General features: G+C 43.2%; 1 protein-coding gene across 1 annotated transcript; it reads left to right on the top strand.

Annotated features, from left to right (window-relative positions):
• The first annotated feature begins 2369 nt into the window (after nt 1–2369).
• LOC133110509 (limb region 1 homolog-like protein) lies at nt 2370–20974 on the top strand. Its single transcript, XM_061220680.1, has 17 exons — nt 2370–2815; nt 10810–10894; nt 13839–13872; nt 14177–14316; nt 15089–15192; nt 15575–15698; nt 16016–16084; nt 16433–16497; nt 16741–16813; nt 16970–17050; nt 17166–17242; nt 18101–18178; nt 18744–18817; nt 19156–19246; nt 19531–19597; nt 19983–20144; nt 20306–20974. Exons 1-17 carry the CDS (start codon nt 2753–2755, stop codon nt 20389–20391), a joined length of 1473 nt encoding a protein of 490 aa, XP_061076664.1. The 5' UTR covers nt 2370–2752; the 3' UTR covers nt 20392–20974.
• Nucleotides 20975–21560: the final 586 nt, after the last annotated feature.

Genomic DNA, 21560 nt, shown 5'->3' with positions numbered 1-21560 from the left:
TGTTCCAGTGCCATAAGTTATTTCCTCAGAATGTCTATGCATACTTGCCCAGGAGTGCCACAGTGCCATTGGCTCAGTGCCAGGCCCACTCACAGAAGTGCTGTTGAACCATAGGCACAGCATGACATCAACATTCGCTCCAAACACAGGAGTGGGGCAATGCTGTGGACAGTGTCTACCCCACTCAGAGGGATGGCTCAATAATGACACCTGTGGAATGGACAATGGAATACGGAATGGCATAAATGAACAGGACATTGCATTGTGCCCAGAGACAACATAAAACCAATGATAATCAAGTCGGGATTGGATGGTCATGCTGTCACAACAGAGGGGCTCCACCAATCATGGAGTACATTGGTAACAACAAATAGAACAACACAAACAGTGATTTGTAGAAAATACCATCATGTTGCCAGAAAGTATCCACCAGATCACCGATGGTATTGTATGGTTGGTTGGTGGAGTGCTTCTTCATCCACACACTCTGAGAGAAGAATGAGCTTGAGGCTCATTGATGGGGTGTAGGTTACTGTAACCCCAACCAACTACACAAAATAAACCTTTTGAAAGTATCTGTTAAGGTGTGCTATAGTTCCTTCTAAAAATGTGTGAGAGTGCTAAAATGCTAGATTATTCTGTGAATCTTCCTGTTTTCCAAGAGCATCCAAAAACCCCACACTTTCAGACTATGCCTCACTGTTTCTGTTTAATTTACTTACATGTTTATTTTTACATGGACAGATCACATTAATCAAAATGTTTCAGTATGTAAGTATTTGGGAGCAAGGGTGTGGAAGTAGACAAGACTAGAAACAGATTGCGGGAGTCCATAAATAACACCGCAACTGTCATTCACTGTTAACCACTAGATGGCAGCAGATATTACTTCAAATGTTGTATTTTGAATACACTTTTACATTGCAATTAGCAAACGATCACAAAAGCATTGTGCTGTCGAAAGTCTTCTCTCTTGAATAATGACTCACCCAAGTCTCTGTAGTCGTGTCATGACCATATATGATTCAATATATGACAACATTAATAATATTCTAAATTTTATTTTTGTCTATTTTATTGGGAAGTCCCATTGAGACATTGAATCACTTTCACCAGGGAGACCTAATGATATAACTCAGAAATTGTAACAGTTACACTGCAACTTAAAGCTACCTTAGAACTGTAATCTGTGTTACATCAATGAAGATACACCTTTGTTTTTTTTCCTAACCTCACTCTCTAGATACTAGGGATGACTGTATACTACAACATATAGATGTACAGAGATACTTCAGTCAGCTGTTTCTGGCAAAGCGCAATGGATCTAAAACAAAGATTGTCCCTTTTTCTGCCTAGATATATAGGATGGAGGATGTGCAAACAGAATTCAGCATGAATTATGAGCTAACAGCAAAGCAGCAGGCATGACTTGGCACTGACATCCTCCATATGGCTGACAGGTCTTCCTGAAAATCTTGCATTTTCCTGCTCATTAGAACCTCTTTGTTTCTCTTTAAGCAGCAAAACAGTAACTGATAAAGGTAACTGACAGCCACTTCCACCACAACACATTGCACGGGCATCAGAAACACAAATTATGTTCAACAAGGTTGGGCAATTGCAAACAACTAGGCAGGAGTGTAAATAGACGAGAAGGTCCTAAATCTCGGCCAAAACGGGCCAGTATGGGTGCATGATTTTGTTCCAACCAAGCAGTTACGCACTTGATTCTACTAATCAAGATCCTCAGCAAAGACTAGTTGATTAGTAGAATCAGGTGGGTTACTGCTTGGTCAGTACAAATGGCTGCACCCAGCAGCCCTTTCTGGGTAAAATTGAGAACCTCTGCCCTAGATCATTATAGAATCAGAATCACTTTATTCACCATGTAGTTTTTGCTGGAATAGATGTTCATTATCTCCCAAATTACACAAGTTAGCTGTTCCAATTTTCATGCAGTTCTGTGGTCTAGAAATGTAAACTGAATGTATAAACCCCATTCAGTAGCTACTGTATGTACTGATTGATATTATCCCATCTAATGGACAGCAATTGTATACATGGCCTCATAAAATGAAGAGATATATTTGCCGAACAATGATAAACAGACACAAACTCAAACTGATTAACATATTTATGAAAATGTTGAAAAAGCATTTCGATAAGGTTTAGTGAAGTTTATTTTCTGATCTGTACTTAGTCCTTAACTTTGACTAACGACTAAATACAGGTGTTAAGTTCATTCGAAACAGTTTAATTAACTTTCCTTCGTAGGGCGGTCTTACATTTTGTCGCTCATATTCGTAGACGCCACATCTTTAAATCGTAATATTCAACTTCGGATCGCCAAACGTTTGGACGCACTGATGCACGCTAATTTATCTCAACGCTAGGCTTCATGCCATACATTTGCATAAAAATAATAGGATCATCATAATAAGAACACTTATTCTGGGTCAGGGAATCATCCGTAGCCCATGTGTATGTTCGTTATTCAAAGAGGCGATTGGGACACTCCCACTGGTTATACCCCCAACCACTTTCAGTCTTCTCCATCGGGGCGGAGAGTGAGGTCTCCGTTGCTGAGCCTGCCGGACTGAGAGTTGTGAAGAAGACTAGCATACAGAGCTGATTACCGAGTGGACGAAAACGCCAACAACTGGAGGGTCGAGATTGTCATTACTCTCTATTTAAAGGGACTTTTTTAATTTGACTTTTTACCGTGCATGACTCACGATATGGTTGTCGGAGCATGGAAGCAGACGACGTGTCGATCAGGGAGCAGATATTTCATGATCGAGTTCGAGAGACCCTAGTAAGTAGCACATCTAACCAATTGCAACAACCAGTTTAGTCCACTTGTTACAGTTCACCTTTCGCTGTCTGTCTTCAATGTAGGCTAAATAAGAGCGCTCTTGTGTACGACACTCGTGAGATGGCATGTAGTATACGAGTGCACATTTGGCCGCAATGTCTTTTAACAGGCTTTTAGCAATAGGCTAGAATTCCGTCTATCTTGCGAATCCATCCACGTTCGTTTTTGTTTCTGAAAAAATATGGTTTCCCGCAGATGTGGGGAAATATGACACGGTTTTGAGGTCATGAAATATGAATATAAAAAATTGCAATCCAATCATCACAGGCAACTGTAAATAATAAACAGGGGCTACTGTGTATATAGGTTACTCTAAATGTACGATGTATTAATCGTTTAATTTTTAAAATACGATGCAAGCTGACAAGATTAATCAAAACAATGGGTACAAAATGTTCTCGTGAAAGGCAGATGTTGCTTTAGGAAGTATCTTGATATTAACGTGCTGAGCACGTCTTGGAATTCTACCATTCGATTTTTTAGGCTATGTTGAATTTTCATTGAGTGTCATTATACATATTTTTATAACTAATTTCCAAGTGAATGTCTTTGCTAGAATGTCTGCGTTTGTCTGTTTTTGGTCTATTCCACGTCGAATTGCAAATAAGGTCGATCAATAGGGTCGTTTTTTGTATGACAAGGTATTTTCAGTTTGGCACATATAAGATAAGATAAGACGAGTGCAAGATAAGATCGCAAACTAATTAGTGGAAACTTCACAGGGAGGCACATAAAGTAAATTTCGTCCAGCTGTGTTCGCATGTAGCTGTAGTATGGATGCCGTAATCAGAGGGAAGATCGGCAAACTGCAGGAATTCAATGGATGTAGGTGCGTCATCACCCACCTGTAGGGGGGGTTGATATCCATTTCACAAGCTGAGCCCGGGAGTGGAGAATACTTGATTGGGTCTCTGTGTGCCATCAATGGTGAATGAAATTCAAAACTGGAAAAATTCTTGCATTTTTATCTTAATGGTATCAGTGTTATGTGCGGTACCATAACCTAGAACCGCACTGAACTTCACTGTATCACACTGCATTGCGCCCCAGTGGACTTGGTTCCACGTATGTAGGCTACTTTATACAGGGTGCTGTGTAAAAACGGCGCTCTCAGCTTGCTTTATACAAGGGGTCGCATTACCTGTCCTGCCTTCCATTCTCAGTCAGTAGTGGAATGGATTTGCTGGCTCATGCTAGCCCACTGCTGGGCCAGATCAGACCGCAGCCAGTGACACTCCTGCCAGGGCCTAAAATCTCCTGCCAAAACAGTTGAGACAAAGGCTTCCTCGTTTTCTGCTGTAGTTTCACAATCAAAGCCAACTCTGGGGATGTGACCTGGGGCACCATGTCACATCCCACCCAAGAGGAAAAGGAATAAACTCATCTGTTCCACCCTGATCTGTAATATACTCTCCCACTGATCCATAGCACAGTCACGCAGATCTGCATAATACTTTCACATTGATCTGTGTGGGATTCAGTCTCTCACTGATCCATGATTCCACTGACCCAGATCCAGTTGAGCCTAGAAAGGGGCTGCCCCTGGCATCATGTGTTCCAATCTTACAATGATCCACCTTCCCCTCATGCTCATTCAGACTGATCTATATTCAGTAGGAATGTGGATTTTTGCATTGCCTCACCAGCCCAGGCTTACAGGGTTTGTAAGAGTCATACTATTTCCCCCCAGCACTGTCTTACAGCACAGCTGAGGATGACCTGCCCATTACCGTCTCACATCGACCCCTTTCATGCCAAACCACACTGACGAGCTGGTGGTTTGACATCTCCAAAGAGGTGACCAGTAGGTCAAATTTCACACAAGAGACTGGCTCTAAGTGCCTGCTAATCACTGGCATGTTGCTTAGTCACATTGTAGCCTACTAAGCCGCATTCACTCTCACGTGTGGGCTATGCGTTTGTGACTTAAAAACATAATTCTCAAAAGTAGTGTCGTGCAAGCCCTCTGTTAGCACCCCTGAGAGATTTTTACCTACACCATCGGGGTTATATGATGACGGCCGTCCATCTGTCCATAACCAACCTAACCTGCTATATAAAGACATAAAAATGAAATGAAATATCCATGATTTACAGGACATTTGATGTGCACATTCATGTTTCCATGAGGAACAAAACCTACTGATTTTGGTGGCCAACTATTCTCCAGCACCACAATCAGGCAAAACATGATTAGATTTGCCATTCAGTGTGCGCATTCATGAGAAGGGAGATTGTTGTGCCTTGGTGGAGGTCTGCACTTTACTGAGTGTGTTCTTTCTCTTTTTAAATTATGTTAATGTTAGACTTATCCTTGTGCTATAGGGCTACCTTTTGATAAGATTACTGTGGCACAATGTGGGTAGATTTACAAGCTGCCTCTGATACGCCTTGCTATCACAGTAACTCATCATAACCACCTTGCTAAAGGGGTTGTGGAAATGTACTGATCTATCTGTGTCCTTCATTATACAACTTGCGCTCTTCTTGTACATAAAGCCCTTTTATTATCTTCTGAAGTCAGTCAGATATTGTCTTTTTCATCACTCATAGTCAATCTAAAAAGAAAAAAATTGACATAAATGTAATTGGATTTTTATTGGGGTGGTTGCTTAGGTTTAGTTCATAATTAGAGCTGTCCAATGCTGTCATGGGGATCAATTCCTTTTATTGAGGAGGGCTAATCGGTATGTGCGTGAGCATATGTATTTGTGTTCCTCTTATGTGTCTGCACATGCCTGTATGTATGTATGTGTGTGTGTGTGTGTGTGTGTGTGTGTGTGTAAACAAACTAGTTTGTGGGTTTTTCTGTGTGTGCAGACACAGGCATATGTTTTGTGTTTGCATTTCTGTTTTTGTACGAATCTGCAAAGTGTGTGTGTTGTGGATTGTGCTCAGCCTGCAGTGATGGCAGACAGCCATCTTATGAGTGTGCGGGTAGTCGGGGAGGTCGATGAGTGACGGCCTTGCATTTCTCAGGCTATAGATTTCCCCCAGTTTCTGTTGTCTTAATCCAACAATTGAGCACAGTGGTGTATTGCTCATACCCTCACGTGCTCTGTTAAAAACATTCATTATTGATTCAAGAGAAAAATGACACAAAATGCTCAAGTGGAAGAAGAAAGTGAGAAGACATTGTACATCCTGTTGTCACGGATTATACAAAGATAATATTGCCTGAGGTTGTTTAGTTTCTCAACTGTAGAACTGTGTGAAAGGAGACTTTTCTTGCTACCTTTCAGCAAGATGAGATTTTTTTGGCTGTGTTTCCAGCCTGTGCGGTCTAAACCTGTTTGTTCTCAGATCCAAGAGTGGGGAATTATATGGCACACACACACATACATACACACACACACACACACACACACACACAAACGCCCAAACCCTACCCTGAAATACCCCATCAGTGAATCATCTCACCCTGTGCTGTCTCCTTGTAAACTGCACCTGCTTCTTACATCACCCACTGATGCAGTATCTTAACTTCATGACCAAGGTTACGAGGTTAAGATACTGCATCTTACACCTTGTGTTTTTTTTATAGTTCATCGAACAACATATTAACAAATTGCAATGTCAAACATTGTCCCAGACTTGAGCCCCCCCGCCCCCCCCCCCCCCCCCCCCCCTAATCCTGCATCTGTTGTTTAGCTCTGGCACTGACACATAATCATAATTTGTGGGTTCATGTAATCTAATGACCCGAATTTCGCTGCAGTGCATCTGAGCCTTTCTGCAACCTGGGCAAAGAAGCCCCAGTAATAAAACAGGGCAATGAAATCGGACAAGGTCCCTCTCTGACGTCAAGTTGAGGCCGGAACAAGAGGACGCCCAGGTCGTCTGTGGAAATGGATTAATGGAATACCTCTCTGTGTGTCTCAGTAGGTGCGCTGTTTGTAGAGGACATTGTTCTTGCTGTTCTCGGCTCTGGGACGTGGGCCAGAAAGGGCTCTCCTTCTCTTCACTTACGTAAACACAAGCGCTGATAGATGCCTCGCTCACACTCCTTTGACAAACTCTGTCGTGGGACATGCCTATTTTTGTGTCTTTTGTCAACAATGTTTGCTTTGGCCGTCACTGTCCCTCTGCCGACAGTCACTGCGAATGTATAGTGACCCTGGAGCCAACCGCACTCTGACCGAGTTTTGAACGCTGTTTTTGACTTGTGAAGTCAAAAGAGAAGTGCCCACATAGCCGGCTTATCAGTCATGAAGCCAGAGCAGCTTTGTTAACATACAGACCCTCTGTGTCTGTGCTACGGTGCCTTGCATAGCGATGTTTAGTGTTGCAGGGGTCTGCTGTTGTCACCCTACCCAGCCCTACACAAGCCGGAGGGCCAGGTAGACTGCAGCACAGTTAGGGGCTTTGTTGTTTGGGGTATTAGCTGTCTGGGGCTCAGACACCCCTGCCCACCAAAGAGAGGGGGGCAAGAGATGGACTTGTGGACTTCAAACTCCCTCCTAACCTCAAATCCCCAGCCCGTGCTCCACATCCCCCCTGTCGAATGATCGCGGATTACTTGCCCCCTGCCATGCCTGTGCCCAGTCACGTTCCTGTGACACCCCCCCCCCCTCCATTCTGAGCCCCTTTCTTTCTGGGATAAGGGCCTAATGCAGCCAGCTCAGAAGCACTGGCTGCCCTTCTTCTCCATGGGGGGTGTGTAGCCTAAATTCATTAGTGTGTCACCCCCACACAGGCCCCACAATCCCTGTCCTTTTGTCCTGTGTTTCAACATAATAATGAAAAGTGAAAAATGAAAAAAGTAGGTTACTGTTGTTTTATGTTGTCCATCACGTCATGTAGTAAATCATATTTAAAAATTAAATATTAATGAATTCATAAATTAAATTTGTATCCATCCTTTCAAGCAATGCTGCACAACACAAATTAAATTAACTCTGTTAAGAATAAATAGATGGAAAAAGTTAATGCTTAAAAAAAGGAAATAGAAACAATCAAGGGCAAACTGCATATACTACATATAAATGGGAACTTTACGTGGAAAAAAGAAATAGTTAAATACAGATAACAGTAATAAATGATAATAATAATAATAAATAAATAAATAAATATAAATAGATAACAGTATAATGCATTACTGTTAAAGCTCATGGCATTCAAAAAAGAAAATAAAGTCGGAATGAATTTGTCAGAATTGTTTTTATATATACTGTATAAGTTGTTATTGTAAATGTTGGTCAAAGAGAACATTTGAAAAGGAACACGGAGGCTGTACTCGTGTTGACTCGTGTTAGCCGCTGTGGGGGGTGTCTGTGCAAATTTACTTACAGCTGAGGAGGACCTACCCTCTCCTTGAGGGGAAAGTATGATGTGCTGGATTTCTTTGTCCTTCCACAGCTCACATGTTAAAGTTTTATGTGGCCGTCTGTCCTGTGCGGAGGGGTTTTGGCCATATGGGCCCTGCACCGCAGCTGCAGCTCATCAGCGTGGCTTCGCCAACAAGAGCCAGAGACACTGGCCTGGATTCACTCCACCTTTCACGTCACAAACCAGTAAAAGAAAGTTGTTGTTTTTTTCCTTCACATCACCAAAAAGTTTAGCAATTTTGTCATTTCTAAACTCTAAATTTCAAAATAATTGTGAGGGGAAAATGAAATGTTTTTCATGAATAAGGTTAAGGGAAAGTGTTCATTGAATCCAGGGCACCGTGTACAGAAACACACAAGGGCGGCCGAGCAGAGGGGCAGGTGAACTGGGTCTAATTGAGGAAGGATTTTCATGACACCAGCATTCGACCTTGGCAGAGAAATGTTAATCACCTCTGTTGTTTTCCTTCATTTGTCTTCTTTGCTCTGTTTAGTTTATTAGCATAGCCTGCTCTGTGTGAAGGTCACTCTGTCTCACACGAGGGCCTGTAATCGACCAGTGGCATGACCAAAGTCGCATCCTGTAGCCAGCACCCGGTCTTTCCAGTGTTTATTCTCCTTGCCCAATTTATCACATCAGTGGATTGGTCTGAGCGGATGCTGTTGGATTCCCACCCTAGCAGGGCGTGATGTGTATGACATCACACCTAGCTGTGTGTTGGCAGGGAATAAATAGTTGTGGCACAAAGGATGTTGAAGAGGGGCGGCCAGGCCGGGTCATGGAAAGTCATACAGGGCCAGCTGGTTTTTGGTTTCATTCAGGTTTAGTCCTCTCCTTTAGATTTATCGGTTAGAATGTTTTGCTCATTTAACCAGGGAAGCTCAAGTTCTCATTTATAACCATTGTCAGGTTTTAGGGTGAAAACTAAGAACAAAGGACCAGGGCAGGGAATCAGTGGGAAAATATCACTGACTATCATGGAATCGGATCCTTCTTTATTATCTTGTGAACCCATTGTAAATGGCCTGTGGATATGGGAGACATGCCATATGCATCCCTACCCTGTTTGTTCATCTGTATCTATTCCAAAGCAGGTGACATTGTGACTGGTGTAGATATGACGTGACATGGCATGGTGTTCCAGTTGATTTGAGAGAAGAACATCTGACACTGTAAATATTTTTCCATCCTGGTCTCAGGGAATGGACTTTTAATACCAATCAGTACATCTCTAACTCCCTTTTTGTCTTGCCTAGGTTTGTAATGTCCTACATTTCCTAACTGCAGTGAAACAAAGCTCTGTGTCTTGAAAGAGGAATAATATTGATTAAGGCCTAATGTTTCAATCATTTGTAACACTAGATAGTGTTAGAGCCAGTTAATGTTGCAATTTTGATGTATGCGAAAGGAATTCAGGTTATTGTATCCAACAAGTGCAAACATTTTGTCTCCTGAGTGTTGAATGGTTATTGGTACCCAAAACAGGGTTGCAGGGTGGCTCATCCTGTGAAGGAACTTTTCTAGCACGTGGTTGGGCCCCAGGGTCCTGGATCAATTCTCTGAACAGTAGCCCCTCAGGGTGAAGTTGCCTGGGCCCATTGGCTGGGATCCGCATCTCGTCGCTCTCTAGCCACCGCCACTGCTCGATCATGTTAACACACACAATGTCTGCTTGCCAAAGCTGTGCATGTTTTCACTTATGTTTATGTTCACTTATGACTTATGTTTTTGGAAGTGCGGATGTTGGCTGCGCATGGTAAAAGCAGCCAGTGACATCACACGCTTCAGGGAGTGACTGTGTTTGATTGTGCTCCCCCACATCAGTTGCACAGCATGAGCCTGGCAGTGTGGGGGAGGCCCATGTATGATTGAGTGTGGGGGAGGCGCATGTATGATTGACTGTGGGGGAGGCGCATTGGGAAAATAAATGTCAATAAGCAAATCAGACATCTGGGTGGAAAAACACCAGTGGATGAAGTGAGCTGAGAGGAACAAAGGCTGAAGGCTTTATTTAAATTGGTTGACCGGAGGGGAACCCGGATGTTTTTTGAAAATGCCACTTTCTGAAGTATCATGAAACTAATGAAATCAAGATTTTTCCAAGCTCATAAACTAAAGTTACTCAAAATATGCAGAAGTAATTGGAAAAAGTGCCCATCCCTGCTGCTGGCAGAAGTGCACCATAAGAATGTACATGGTTCAGCTTCAACTTGCTTTAATTTGAATGTTATATTTTAAAATGAATTTCCGTCTCAAAGCATTTTGGGCTGCTTTGTATAAAGTCTTTGTATGAAATGTGCTATATACCTACATGCAGGGGTGCCACCAGCCCAAAATTTCCTATGTTCTCATGGTTTGAGGTCCCCACTCAGTCATGTCCCTTGGAATCATCTGCTGCCTGCATGTATCATCATTATAATTTTGGTGACGATTTATTGTTGCGACTCAAATAATTAAGCAATGACTGTTTTGCCCTCTATGGTAAAGGCTCCGGAGCGCTTCCCTTGTGTCCTTGTGTTAGCCTCCTATTCCATGGTTTGGGATTTTGCGAGTGGTGCAGGAGACGGGACAGCCAAATGAACTAATGTCTCTCTGTCTTTCTCTAGATCTGTGTCCTCCTCTTCGCCTGCCTCTACATCGCCTCCTTCTTCATCGTCAGTCACTACAGGAAGAACGCCGACTTTGTGGCTGGTACGTATCAGTTCAGGGATGAGTTCAGAATGTGAGTAGTTTGTATTCGACGAATGAGCTGTGCTTGGAGCCAGTGTTCGACCTGCCACAACACATACCATTACTGGAAAAATGTCTTTGTCCTGACAAAATGGGAAGTGAGGGGTGGGGCATGTGACAAGAGTTTGTTGCTAAACAGGATATTTATCAGAACAACAGGCTGACACGGATAATAATAATAATTATAATAATAATGTTTACATGCATGGGAAAGAGGCTTTGTATGCATGCGTGTGTTTGAGAGAGAGAGATTGAGAGTGTGTTTACTGTCTGTGTGAGGCAGTGTATGTGTGTGTCTGTGTTCCTATGTAAGAGAGTGTGTAAGTGGGATTATGTGTATGAGAAGCTGTGTATTAGAATATGAGTGTAAGAAAGAGGTTGTGCGTTCGTCTCTATGAAAGAGAGCAAGTGCACTTGAATCTGGTTACTGTTTGTTTTATTACACAACGTGTTTGGATCTTTGCCAGATTTATTGTTGTTCTTTCCTGCTGTAGTTTATTGGTGTACCAGGGTGTTGCTGCGCATGGCCACGACACGTGTGCAACACTGTCCAAATTTGCAGCTGGCTTCTGCAATGAAAACACCTACCCAGACCCTGTGGCCAAAAGCTGTGCACTGTGCCTCTTATGTAATGTGTCCTGACACCCCCCCCCACACACACACACACACACACACACACTCTTGTCTGTCCCCCTGAGAGAGGGGAAGGAGGGCGAGGAATGTTCGGCTGTGATAATAATACTCCTTCCCTGCAGACGCACAGTGAGGCTGTGTAATGTTCCCCTCCTGAGAGGAGGGGGAGTTAGCTGTACCTTCGGTGGCCCCTGACTCCGGAGCACAAATGTTTCCAGTTTCTGAAGCCGGATATCAGTTCTTTGTGCAGCCTCAGTGATTTTATTCATGAAAAACTGATTGGTAAAATCCCCATCCCCAACGCCAAATCCCATATCCTGTTGTTCTGTATTCCAAATATGTGTGTTTTAACATTCTTTTTTCTCCATGTACTTTGACCTCGCCAAACAGGACATTCTGAAGTCCATCATTTTGTTATTATTGTAAAAATATCAGAGATCCCCATAATCCGAAACTCCAGATATGCTTGACCCAGCAATTTCCTATAAGACTGTCCTGCGAGCCACCCTGTTATGCAATTGGCCCAGTTGATTAAGAGCAGCTGCTCAGTTCCTGTGAACTGTAGTTTGTTACAGTGCAGGGGTTTCATGCGAGTCTGCGTGTTACCTCTGGCTTTTTAAAAACAGTCTTTATTTCTCTTCTTGAGACCTGGGTTTAAGTGTGAAAACACTAACTCTCAGGTGCTGGTGGTAACCCCCCACCTTGAGAATTTTCAGCAAAACATGCTCCTACACCAAATGTACATTCATATGAAAGAAGGCTTTTGTTCTGAATATTGGCAAGAATAGATGCTTCACTTAAAATTGCAGTAATTTGCAGGAACTTTCCTGGCGTCTGAATTTCTTTTTATTTATTTTTTATTTTTTTAAATAAATAATCATTTGACTGAGGTCTCCTCTCAGTAATGACTATCTCTGCACGGTTAACGTTTTTAGTGTTTGCAAGAGTTCTCGTGGAAATGTTTGCATCTTACTGTAAATGACAGAGCAGCGTTTACAGGACATATTGATGTCTCACCAGTTTTCTTTTCTGGCTCTTTCTTTCTTTTAACCATTGCAGTTCTAAATGTAGGCTGTTGTACACATGCCACACACTCATGTTGCAACCAGCTAAAAATAAACTTTGAGTGATTTTAAAAATTAGGGATTGATGAACTGTCACAATGTAATGTGTCTTGCGCCTTCCTTCTTTCCTTGCTCTGTCACAAAATCTGTTTTTATTCTTTTTTTAAATAATTTTTCCCTCCACTGGTTTACCCCCCACTCTTGTTAGATAGGTGAGCTGTGGACAAATCCACCCCTCCCCCACCTCCTGCCATTCACTCTACATTCTGCCCATTCTTCAGCACAACTCATATTTCATATTTACATTCACAAATTAAGTCAAATTCCATCCATTGTATTTACTTTGACAGATGCAGTTTTGGCAGATCTAGTGTCAAAAAGCATTAAACAATTAATATCTAAGTCAACAGAAGCAAACCTCAATCAACTTTGAAAAAAGGAAGAAAGAATAATCCAAAAGGGTTCCCAAACTTTTGAACTGGGCCCTTTTCCTTTTTTATGAACAGTAAAACATTTAAATAAACAGCGGTCTTGCTTTAAAATTTGCAGAAAGGCCATATGTTGAACTTTAGAGTTCTGGTTTGTTTTGATCACATACAGATTCATTGTAACAGACATTCAAACCCGGGGTGCCCAAATATTTGCACCCCACTGTATTTGCTCTTTTGTCTGGTTGGAAAAACCACTGTGAAGGGAATTAACAGAATGTTAACCTGGGAGTTAAAGAATGAAGACCCTTCCCCCCCCAACACACAAACACACTCACTCTTTCTCACTCACACACGCACACACACATGGACTCACTCTCTTTCTCACTCACACACACACACACACACACACACACACACTCGCTCACTCTCTTTCTCACTTGCACACACACACACACACACACACACACACACACACACACACACGCAGACTCACTCACTCTCTTTCTCACACACACATGCACGCACACACACACACAGATTGTTCCGAGACCAATTTATGAGCCTTAAACTTGAGCCTGGAGAGCCTGGAGGTGCTCAACAGCAAACAAAACAATACTTTGTCTCAGAAATAAACCAAAATTCATATTATACATTATTGCAGCTGATGGAGCTACTTTTATGAAATTTTATGCAAATGAAAAACAATGACTACATGTGTTGGGTAATCTCATATAAGACATGACTATTGACTAATGTTTGTGATTCCTGTAATTTCAGATGATAATGAAGATGCCACTGTCAACAGAATTGTGTAAGTAAAATCCAGAAACAATGACATTAGTTCTGTTCGTGCCACCCAGTATGCAGTATGTTTAAAAATGTGATTGTACCTCAGAGGGTTGCCGGCTTGAATTCCATGTGGGCCAGTGTAGTTCAGCAAATGGGTAAACCTGATTTGCTTCAATGGACAGTTCAAAGGCATAACATTGTAAATAGCAAAAGTCAAATATGATTCTGTGTAGTACCTTAAAATGGTTACACATTAAGGTATTTGACTTAAAAATCCAAAATACAAGTAATACAAGTAAAGTCTCTCTTGCTGTCTCTCACCCCAGGCTGTGGCTCTGCACTTTCACCCTCTCCGTCTCAGTGGGAGCAGTGCTCCTGCTCCCTCTCTCCATCATGTCCAATGAGGTGCTCCTGTCCTTCCCACACAGCTACTACATGCAGTGGCTCGACAGCTCCCTCATTCACGGTATGACCCCGGCACCTTTCCCAGCATGCTTTGCATCCCCAGGTGTGACTGTTCCATGCCGGCTGCCGGTTTGGGTCCTCCTGAATTTATGGCGGACTTTGTGTTAATGTCCTACAATTTCAGTTTGCCATTCAGAAAGTGTAAAAGCAGCCAACATTGACCAGGTTTCTCACATTAGAAATCTGTAATTGCATTTCATAATGGGAGGCACTATTGTCAAATAACCAACATGGTGTGCACATGTCCTGCAAAACATACATGTGGATGATTAGTAAAAGGGAGAATGTTTCGCCATTTTAAAGTGCTGCAAGTGATGGCTACCGTGATGTTGAAATTCAGCAGCTAATAAAGATTTTGAAACAAAAGCTTCCCACAGTGGCTGACAGTGAAAATTGTATGCTTGTCCTTTGCAGTTGCTGCCAGAATAGGGTAAAGATATTGGTATTCCGACTAAATGTGCCACCATGTCCTTCACTCACTTTCCTATTGTAATTTCAAAACACTTTTTACATGTCATTTGGCTGACACTTTTATCCTAAACGACTTACAGTTGATTTAGACTAAGCAAGAGATGAGGATCTTATTGTGGCTACACCGGGGATCAAGCCACCTTGTGGGTCCCAGTCACGTACCTTAACCACTATGCTACAGGAAGCCCTCCTACTTTATGCATGACCACTCATGGTCGTACAATTTCCAAAACGATTGTTTACAATGGAAATGACACAAGATATACTTGCATATGAACCTTTCTTTCTTTTTTAAATCGCAGTGCTGTGGAACCTGGTCTTCCTCTTCTCTAACCTGTCCCTGGTCTTCCTCCTACCCTTCGCCTACTTCTTCACTGAGTCCGAGGGTTTTGTGGGCTCCAAAAAGGTACTGCATCCTGATCACACGTGAGCTGACTTGAAGAGCAGTGTCAAGGAATAATTAAATCTTTCTGGGACTGCCAAGTTTTCACCCATTGTTATACCTAGGCAGACACAGATTAGTAGAAAAAACACACAGGACAGAGCTCTTAATTTATTTGATGTGTCCAGCAAAAATGTTACCACATCTTTTTTTTGGAACAGTCAAATCTTTTTAATATTAATTTGGAGTCCATCTCAACTCTTTCAAGTTCTCCTCATTGTTGTACTCAATGTGCACATGATCCATGGGCATCCCCACCCCTAGATTATTTTGGTGTGCAGCCCCAGTTTTTACACTGGAGAGCACGGATGTGAAAGTGGATTGTGGGTGTGCTCTCTCCCTGCAGGGTGTGATGGGCCGTGTGTACGAGACGGCGGTCATGCTGCTGCTCCTCACCACCCTGGTGCTGGGCATGGTGTGTGTGGCCTCCGCCCTCCTCCACCGCAGCTCCACCACGGAGAGCCTGCGCAGTAAGCCCACCCCAGTCCTGTGTGTCTGCCCCCCTGGTCCTCCTTTTCGGTTTGCTCTGCCCCCCTACCTGTGTGTCTGCGTGCCTGTCTGCATTGCCTCAGGGGGTGGATGTAGGTCCTGGAAACCTCTCCTGAATTAAATTGAATTTTACATTTGCTCTATTTGTCTGTCTGCTTTTTAAAATTAGTTTATTTTTCCTATTCTCTTTTCTCGATGGTTGATGGTGAAATATGTTGTTGGCTTTTAATAGAAATAGTGATCGCAATGTTAATGTAAACAGGCCATAAAAAGTGACGTGTCTCTCTGTGTTTTTCAGACCTGTGGGAGTATTACCTGCCCTACCTGTACACCTGCATTTCTCTGTTCGGGGTCCTGCTGCTTCTCCGTGAGTAGCTTTCAGTTCCCTCCCACACAGTATGCAGCTGGAATGGCAGTTGATGAGCCAGGATGTGATCCACACAAGGGATTGTGTAATAATATGATGACAATAAATCAGATTTGCCTTTTAATTATGTTACAGTGTTCAGTTAACCCTTACAGTCCCAAGGGGTTTTGGCTTTGGTGGATAAAATAGAGAAATTTGAGAGAATTTAGTCGGGTTTTAATAGGGGCTCAACACAATAGTTATAGCAGCCATTTTGATTGGTTCAAAAAGTTATAAGGTGGAGAGTGCCATATGGACATTGTAATCACTAAAGGGATGATGAGTGATGTCTGTGATGTGCCCCCGCAGTGTGCACGCCCTTTGGCCTGTCGCGCATGTTCAGCATTACAGGCAACCTGCTGGTCAAGCCTAGGGTGAGTAACCATTTACCATTTACTCTTCATTTTATTTTGTGAAGTTTTGCCGATATTTAAGCATGTCATGCCAATAAAGTGTATGGATTGAATTGAAATGTACGCCAAAAAAATGTTTTGTATTGGAACCTTAATTCAGAGTACCTGCCATTTGAAGTGAAGTGATTATAGCCCTCCTCTCTGCATTACTGTTTGACAAACAGAGAGCTTATCCTGAGTGTTTTATTGCTCTCCTCTCCCCAGCTGCTGGAAGATGTGGAGGAGACGGTGAACTGTGCAGCATTCGAGGAGGCTTCTCTGGCCAGGAAACTGACCAGTGAGTGAGCAGAGCCGGGCTGCTCGGTCTGTGGCATTTCAGTCCAGGCTGTTTGCCATTTAGCGCATTTTTGATCATTCTTTTACCCTTCAAAGCTCACTTTCTCTCACTCTTTAAGTCTTTTCTCACTGTCCCTTTCCCTCTCCGTCTCTCCAGATGGTAGCTGTTGGATCAGCCTTAATGTGGAGGTTATGAGGAGGCAGTTTCTCACAATCCAAACCAGGCGCTTCAGTCTTGGTAAGACCACCCGCCCGCTAAACGGGAATCAGAAAGTGGGCAGTGACAGACCGTATGGTTGCTGTCGGGCATATCTTGCTTCTTGTTTATCTTTCCCCACTTCCTTTCGTCTCAGAGATGCGACGGAGGGCATCGCCATGGCAGCGTAACCTGGGTTACCCGCTGGCCATGCTGCTGCTGCTGGCTCTCACGGTAAGGCCAGATCACAGCAATCATCACTTCATGCCCAAATCACAAATGCACCTGCAATTACTCGGACACATTGTGGAGTGTAGCGGTTAGGGCCTACATGGTTGCAACTTCAAACACAAAGCAGGGTAAGCATACGTCTGTTTCTCCTGATAAATGCATCTGTGTAAGTAAGTCAGAATCTGTGTGGTGTGGCATGACAGGCATCAGATTGCCAGGTTGTGTAGTGAAGACCCTCAAGTTGTCCAGGGTGGGTGACAAAGGGGCTCTCTGGTTTGGAGGTAGATGATGGACCTAGGTGGGCTGAATGGCATTTTCCTTATTGTTTTGTATTAAGTTATTATGCCATATGTCAAAAGTTGTCAAAAAGGTTGAGGGCATCTGCTGAGAGGCTCATCCTGTTAAGGCACTGTTCCAGTGTGAGGATGGGCCCCACAATCTGAAATCTAATCTAGACTGCGCCACTGCCAACTGCAGCTAGCAGCCCCTTGGGGCAGTACGCAGTTGGGGTTTGCGTTTGCCAGGTTTCAGGCACCTGGAATGACAGTGTCTCATTGCACACTAACGACCCCCATGGGCCAGTCATGCAGCTGCGGTCCACCTGTTGAGCTGCTTGTGAAGTGTCTTCCTCTTGCCGCTGTCTGTGCGAACTTGACTTGTAAACTGCAGTGTGAGAAGTAGCAGCAGCTTCATATCATCCCCTTTGGATATCACATCCTTTTCTGCTGGGCATTCCAAAATTGAAAACGGGGAAAAAGCATAAAATATTAAGAATAAATGTTTTTTTTAAAGTGTAAAAGTGTATAAGTGTATGCCCTTTCTGTACACCCCTCTGTTCATGTTCTCCTCTGGCTCCCTCAGGTTGTGTGCGTTCTCATCGTGTGCTTCCACGTGTTGGAGCTGCTGTTTGATGATGCTGCTTTGCCACGGGGAATGGAGGTGATTGAAATGCACGCTGAGCAACTCGCCACAAATTCACTCAACATCAGCTGACTCAAATTGGGCCTGCTTACAAAGGCTGTACATGAACAGTCTTCCTCTGACCCATGTCTGTGCAAGCTCGGCTTGTGGGCTGCAGTGTGAAAACAATCCGCTGACGATATTGCATGCTTCGACAGAGAGTGTGTACTTGTCTGCACTCTTACAGATCAGCTGTGGAGATGAGCACTGCATGATACAACTTGTGCAACTAATGTTTATTATAGTGATACGGGCACAACTTCCAGCACAACACAACCAATATGTCAAGTTCAATGTTGTTCTTCACCTGTAGTATGACACTGTGATGTTTAGTTAGATGCTGTGCTTTACCTGTAGTATGACACTGTAATTTTTGGTTAAATGCTGTGCTTTACCTGTAGTATGACACTGTGATGTTTAGTTAAATACTGTGCTTTACCTGTAGTATGACACTGTGGTGTTTAGTTAAATGCTGTGCTTTACCTGTAGTATGACACTGTGATGTTTAGATCAATGCTGTGCTTTACCTGGTTGTCCTGTGCAGGACCCACTCCTCGGTGCTGCTTCTTTCTCCATGTTTGGTTCCCTGGGGGCAGCTGTGCAGGTCATCCTCATCCTGTATCCTTAGACACTGATAGCGTCTGCCCTAATAGCCCTGCTGCTTCTGTGTACTAATGTGCGCCAGTTTGCGTGATCCACACCTTCTGTTTTTACTACATGTGTACAGCCACACATAAGCGAGTGCGAGTAAGTGACCGAGAGTACAATACGTAGCATAAGCAACACATATTGTCACACAAAATTTCACTGTCACTCTGTCACTCTACTTGTAACTTGGCTTGCAGTACTTGCACTTCTGCAATTTGTCTATGGGTCTGTATCACTGCATGTTTCCGTCTGTTGAATGTGGATTCCTGTTTATGCCGTGTTGCGTTGTCTCCTTAGCGCAACGTCAGGTATCTGATGGTGTCTTCAGTGGTAGGTTTCTACAGCTCGCCCCTGTTCACAGGCCTGCTTCCACGCGCACAAGACACCACACTGACGCAGGTATGGCCCACATGCAGTATGCATGCACCAGTGGTTTGGAACACTGGATGACACATGAGAAGATGAGAAATATATTTTTCTGTAACATTCACGCTGTTCACATACTACACCTGTTTTACCTGCTGTAATATCAGTTTGAAGTAGTTTTAACCACTATGTGACATAAGTTGACAAAAGTCAGTCTGTTTTTGAGCATATGTCGGGCTGCATTGTGTACACACAGAATTAGAACGCACAGATGAAATGCGCAGAGACCTAATGCTGCCTGTCGTGTCTGTCCTCAGATCATTGGGAACTGCGTGTCCTTGCTCGTTCTGAGCTCAGCACTTCCGGTCTTTTCCCGCACTTTGGGTAAGTGACTCGGAACGATGGCAAGGATGTGAAATTGTTTGAAATGCCCATTGATATGGACACTGGTGCTGTAGAAGATCCTGTCTGTCAGAAGACACTTTGATGCTGAAATATGGACTTTTCAAACAAGCTTTCTGGTCAAATTCCCCAATCAAACTCAAACTAAAAATCAAACAATTTATTATGGCCGCCTGTTGATCCCGTTACATCTGATTGGCTCTACAATTTCCGACCCACTTTGACTCAGATCAACACTCTAAATGAGAACTGAGTTTTCAGCTGCCCTACCCGGTTAGGTACAGATTAAATAATCAAGGTATTTTAAGTAAACTAGTCATTGCCCACCAGTTGAGGCTGGCTTTGTTTTCTCCCCTTCCTGTCTCAGGGATCACACGGTTTGACCTGCTTGGGGACTTTGGGCGTTATAACTGGCTGGGAAACTTCCACATCGTCTTCCTGTATAACATGCTGTTTGCAGCGCTGACCTCGGCCTGCCTCATCAACACCGTCACCTGGGCAGTGCAGAGAGAGCTCATCCGTGCCTTCGGTCAGTATCGATCCCTCTCTCTCGTTCTCTCTCGCGCTCTCTCGCCCTCTCACTCTCTCCCTCCCCTGCAGCTTGTCTGTTGCACATTGTTTCTGCTTACAGCAAAATGAAATGTATTACCTGTATCGTCATTAAAAGTGCTTATTCTTTTCTTTCCCTAGGTCTCGATAAATTGCCTTTAACAGTGTGTCGCTCCACAGTCCCATTCAAGCTTCTGTTAGCCAATGGGCTATCAAAGGTTCAGTGAACAAACTGCTCCTATCTCATGTAGCAGAGATCGTCCCCACCTGCCAAAGACTGCACGGTGGCAGACTCCCATTGGACCAGAGGCGTGTCCTTATATTGTTAACCAAATAAGGAGGGCAGTGAAGCTCATCAAGTCTGTGTGTAGATGGTGGAAAATTGCAGTCTGTCCAGTGGAAAAACTTGGAACAGAGGAGGTTGGAGAGAATGGCTGGCCTTACAAATACCTTTTTATTTTAACTTTAGGGGCCAACTGCATTTGTTTCCTTGACTATGGGTGTTACGGTTGCAGTGGTGGAATGAGAATGCAGCTGTTGCCAAAAAATCATGTTTTTAATAGCTTTGTTAAGCAAAAAATGTAAAAGGGAGTGGAGGTTAAGAACTTCTCTTCTGCTCTGATTCCCCTCAACAGGGTTTTCTGTGAAATGTATATGTCTAAACTGAGCCTACATATGTACATAGTGGTTTTCAAAATCGAAAACAAAAATATTGAGATTGCAAAATCACCCTCCAAGTTTAACCTTTTCAGAAGGTAGGAAGATCATTGGTGTATCTGTGTAGCATTAAACAGACATGTTAGGACCCTGGACACATTCCCTGGTGTTTTCTGGCACTTAGGAAACAGATCCTGTCTTGGGATCCTGTTCTTGCCTTGATGGGAAGTTCTGACCTTGCTACTTCCTGCCTATGCTGCAGTCCCTGTGCTCCAAACCTGTTTAATGCCCCAGTAAAGACTGATGTTGAGAATGCCATTTCACTTAGTTGGTTGCCTTTCACTGCTTAGTGCAGTTGTATTTTATAAAGGAGGGGGGTAATTCACTCAGTATTCATTACTCAGGCCAATAGCCTTAAGCAGACTATGCCCATATAAACTGAAGATTCATAAGTGTAAAAAGATCTCTGTGCAGTCTATCTTTATGTTATGGTTTGGTGGAATTCTAACACTTTCTTATGTGTGCACATTGAACAAATAAGACAAAACGGAATTCCTTCCCAAAACATCGGCTCTATTTGCAGTTTACTCTGTCCATGTTTAGGTGGCAAGTCTTTTTTGTTTTGAATGACACATTTCTCCAGAGCCAAACTCGTGTTTTGTATGTAAAAAAAAAAAACAGCATAGTGGTTACTTAAATTGTTTACACACATTTAAGGGCAATTAAGTAAATTACTGCT

Source organism: Conger conger, chromosome 14, assembly GCF_963514075.1.
Source record: "Conger conger chromosome 14, fConCon1.1, whole genome shotgun sequence".
NCBI lineage: Eukaryota > Metazoa > Chordata > Actinopteri > Anguilliformes > Congridae > Conger > Conger conger.
The sequence above is the reverse complement of the archived record's forward strand: the minus strand, read 5'-3'. Positions and strand labels throughout refer to the sequence as shown.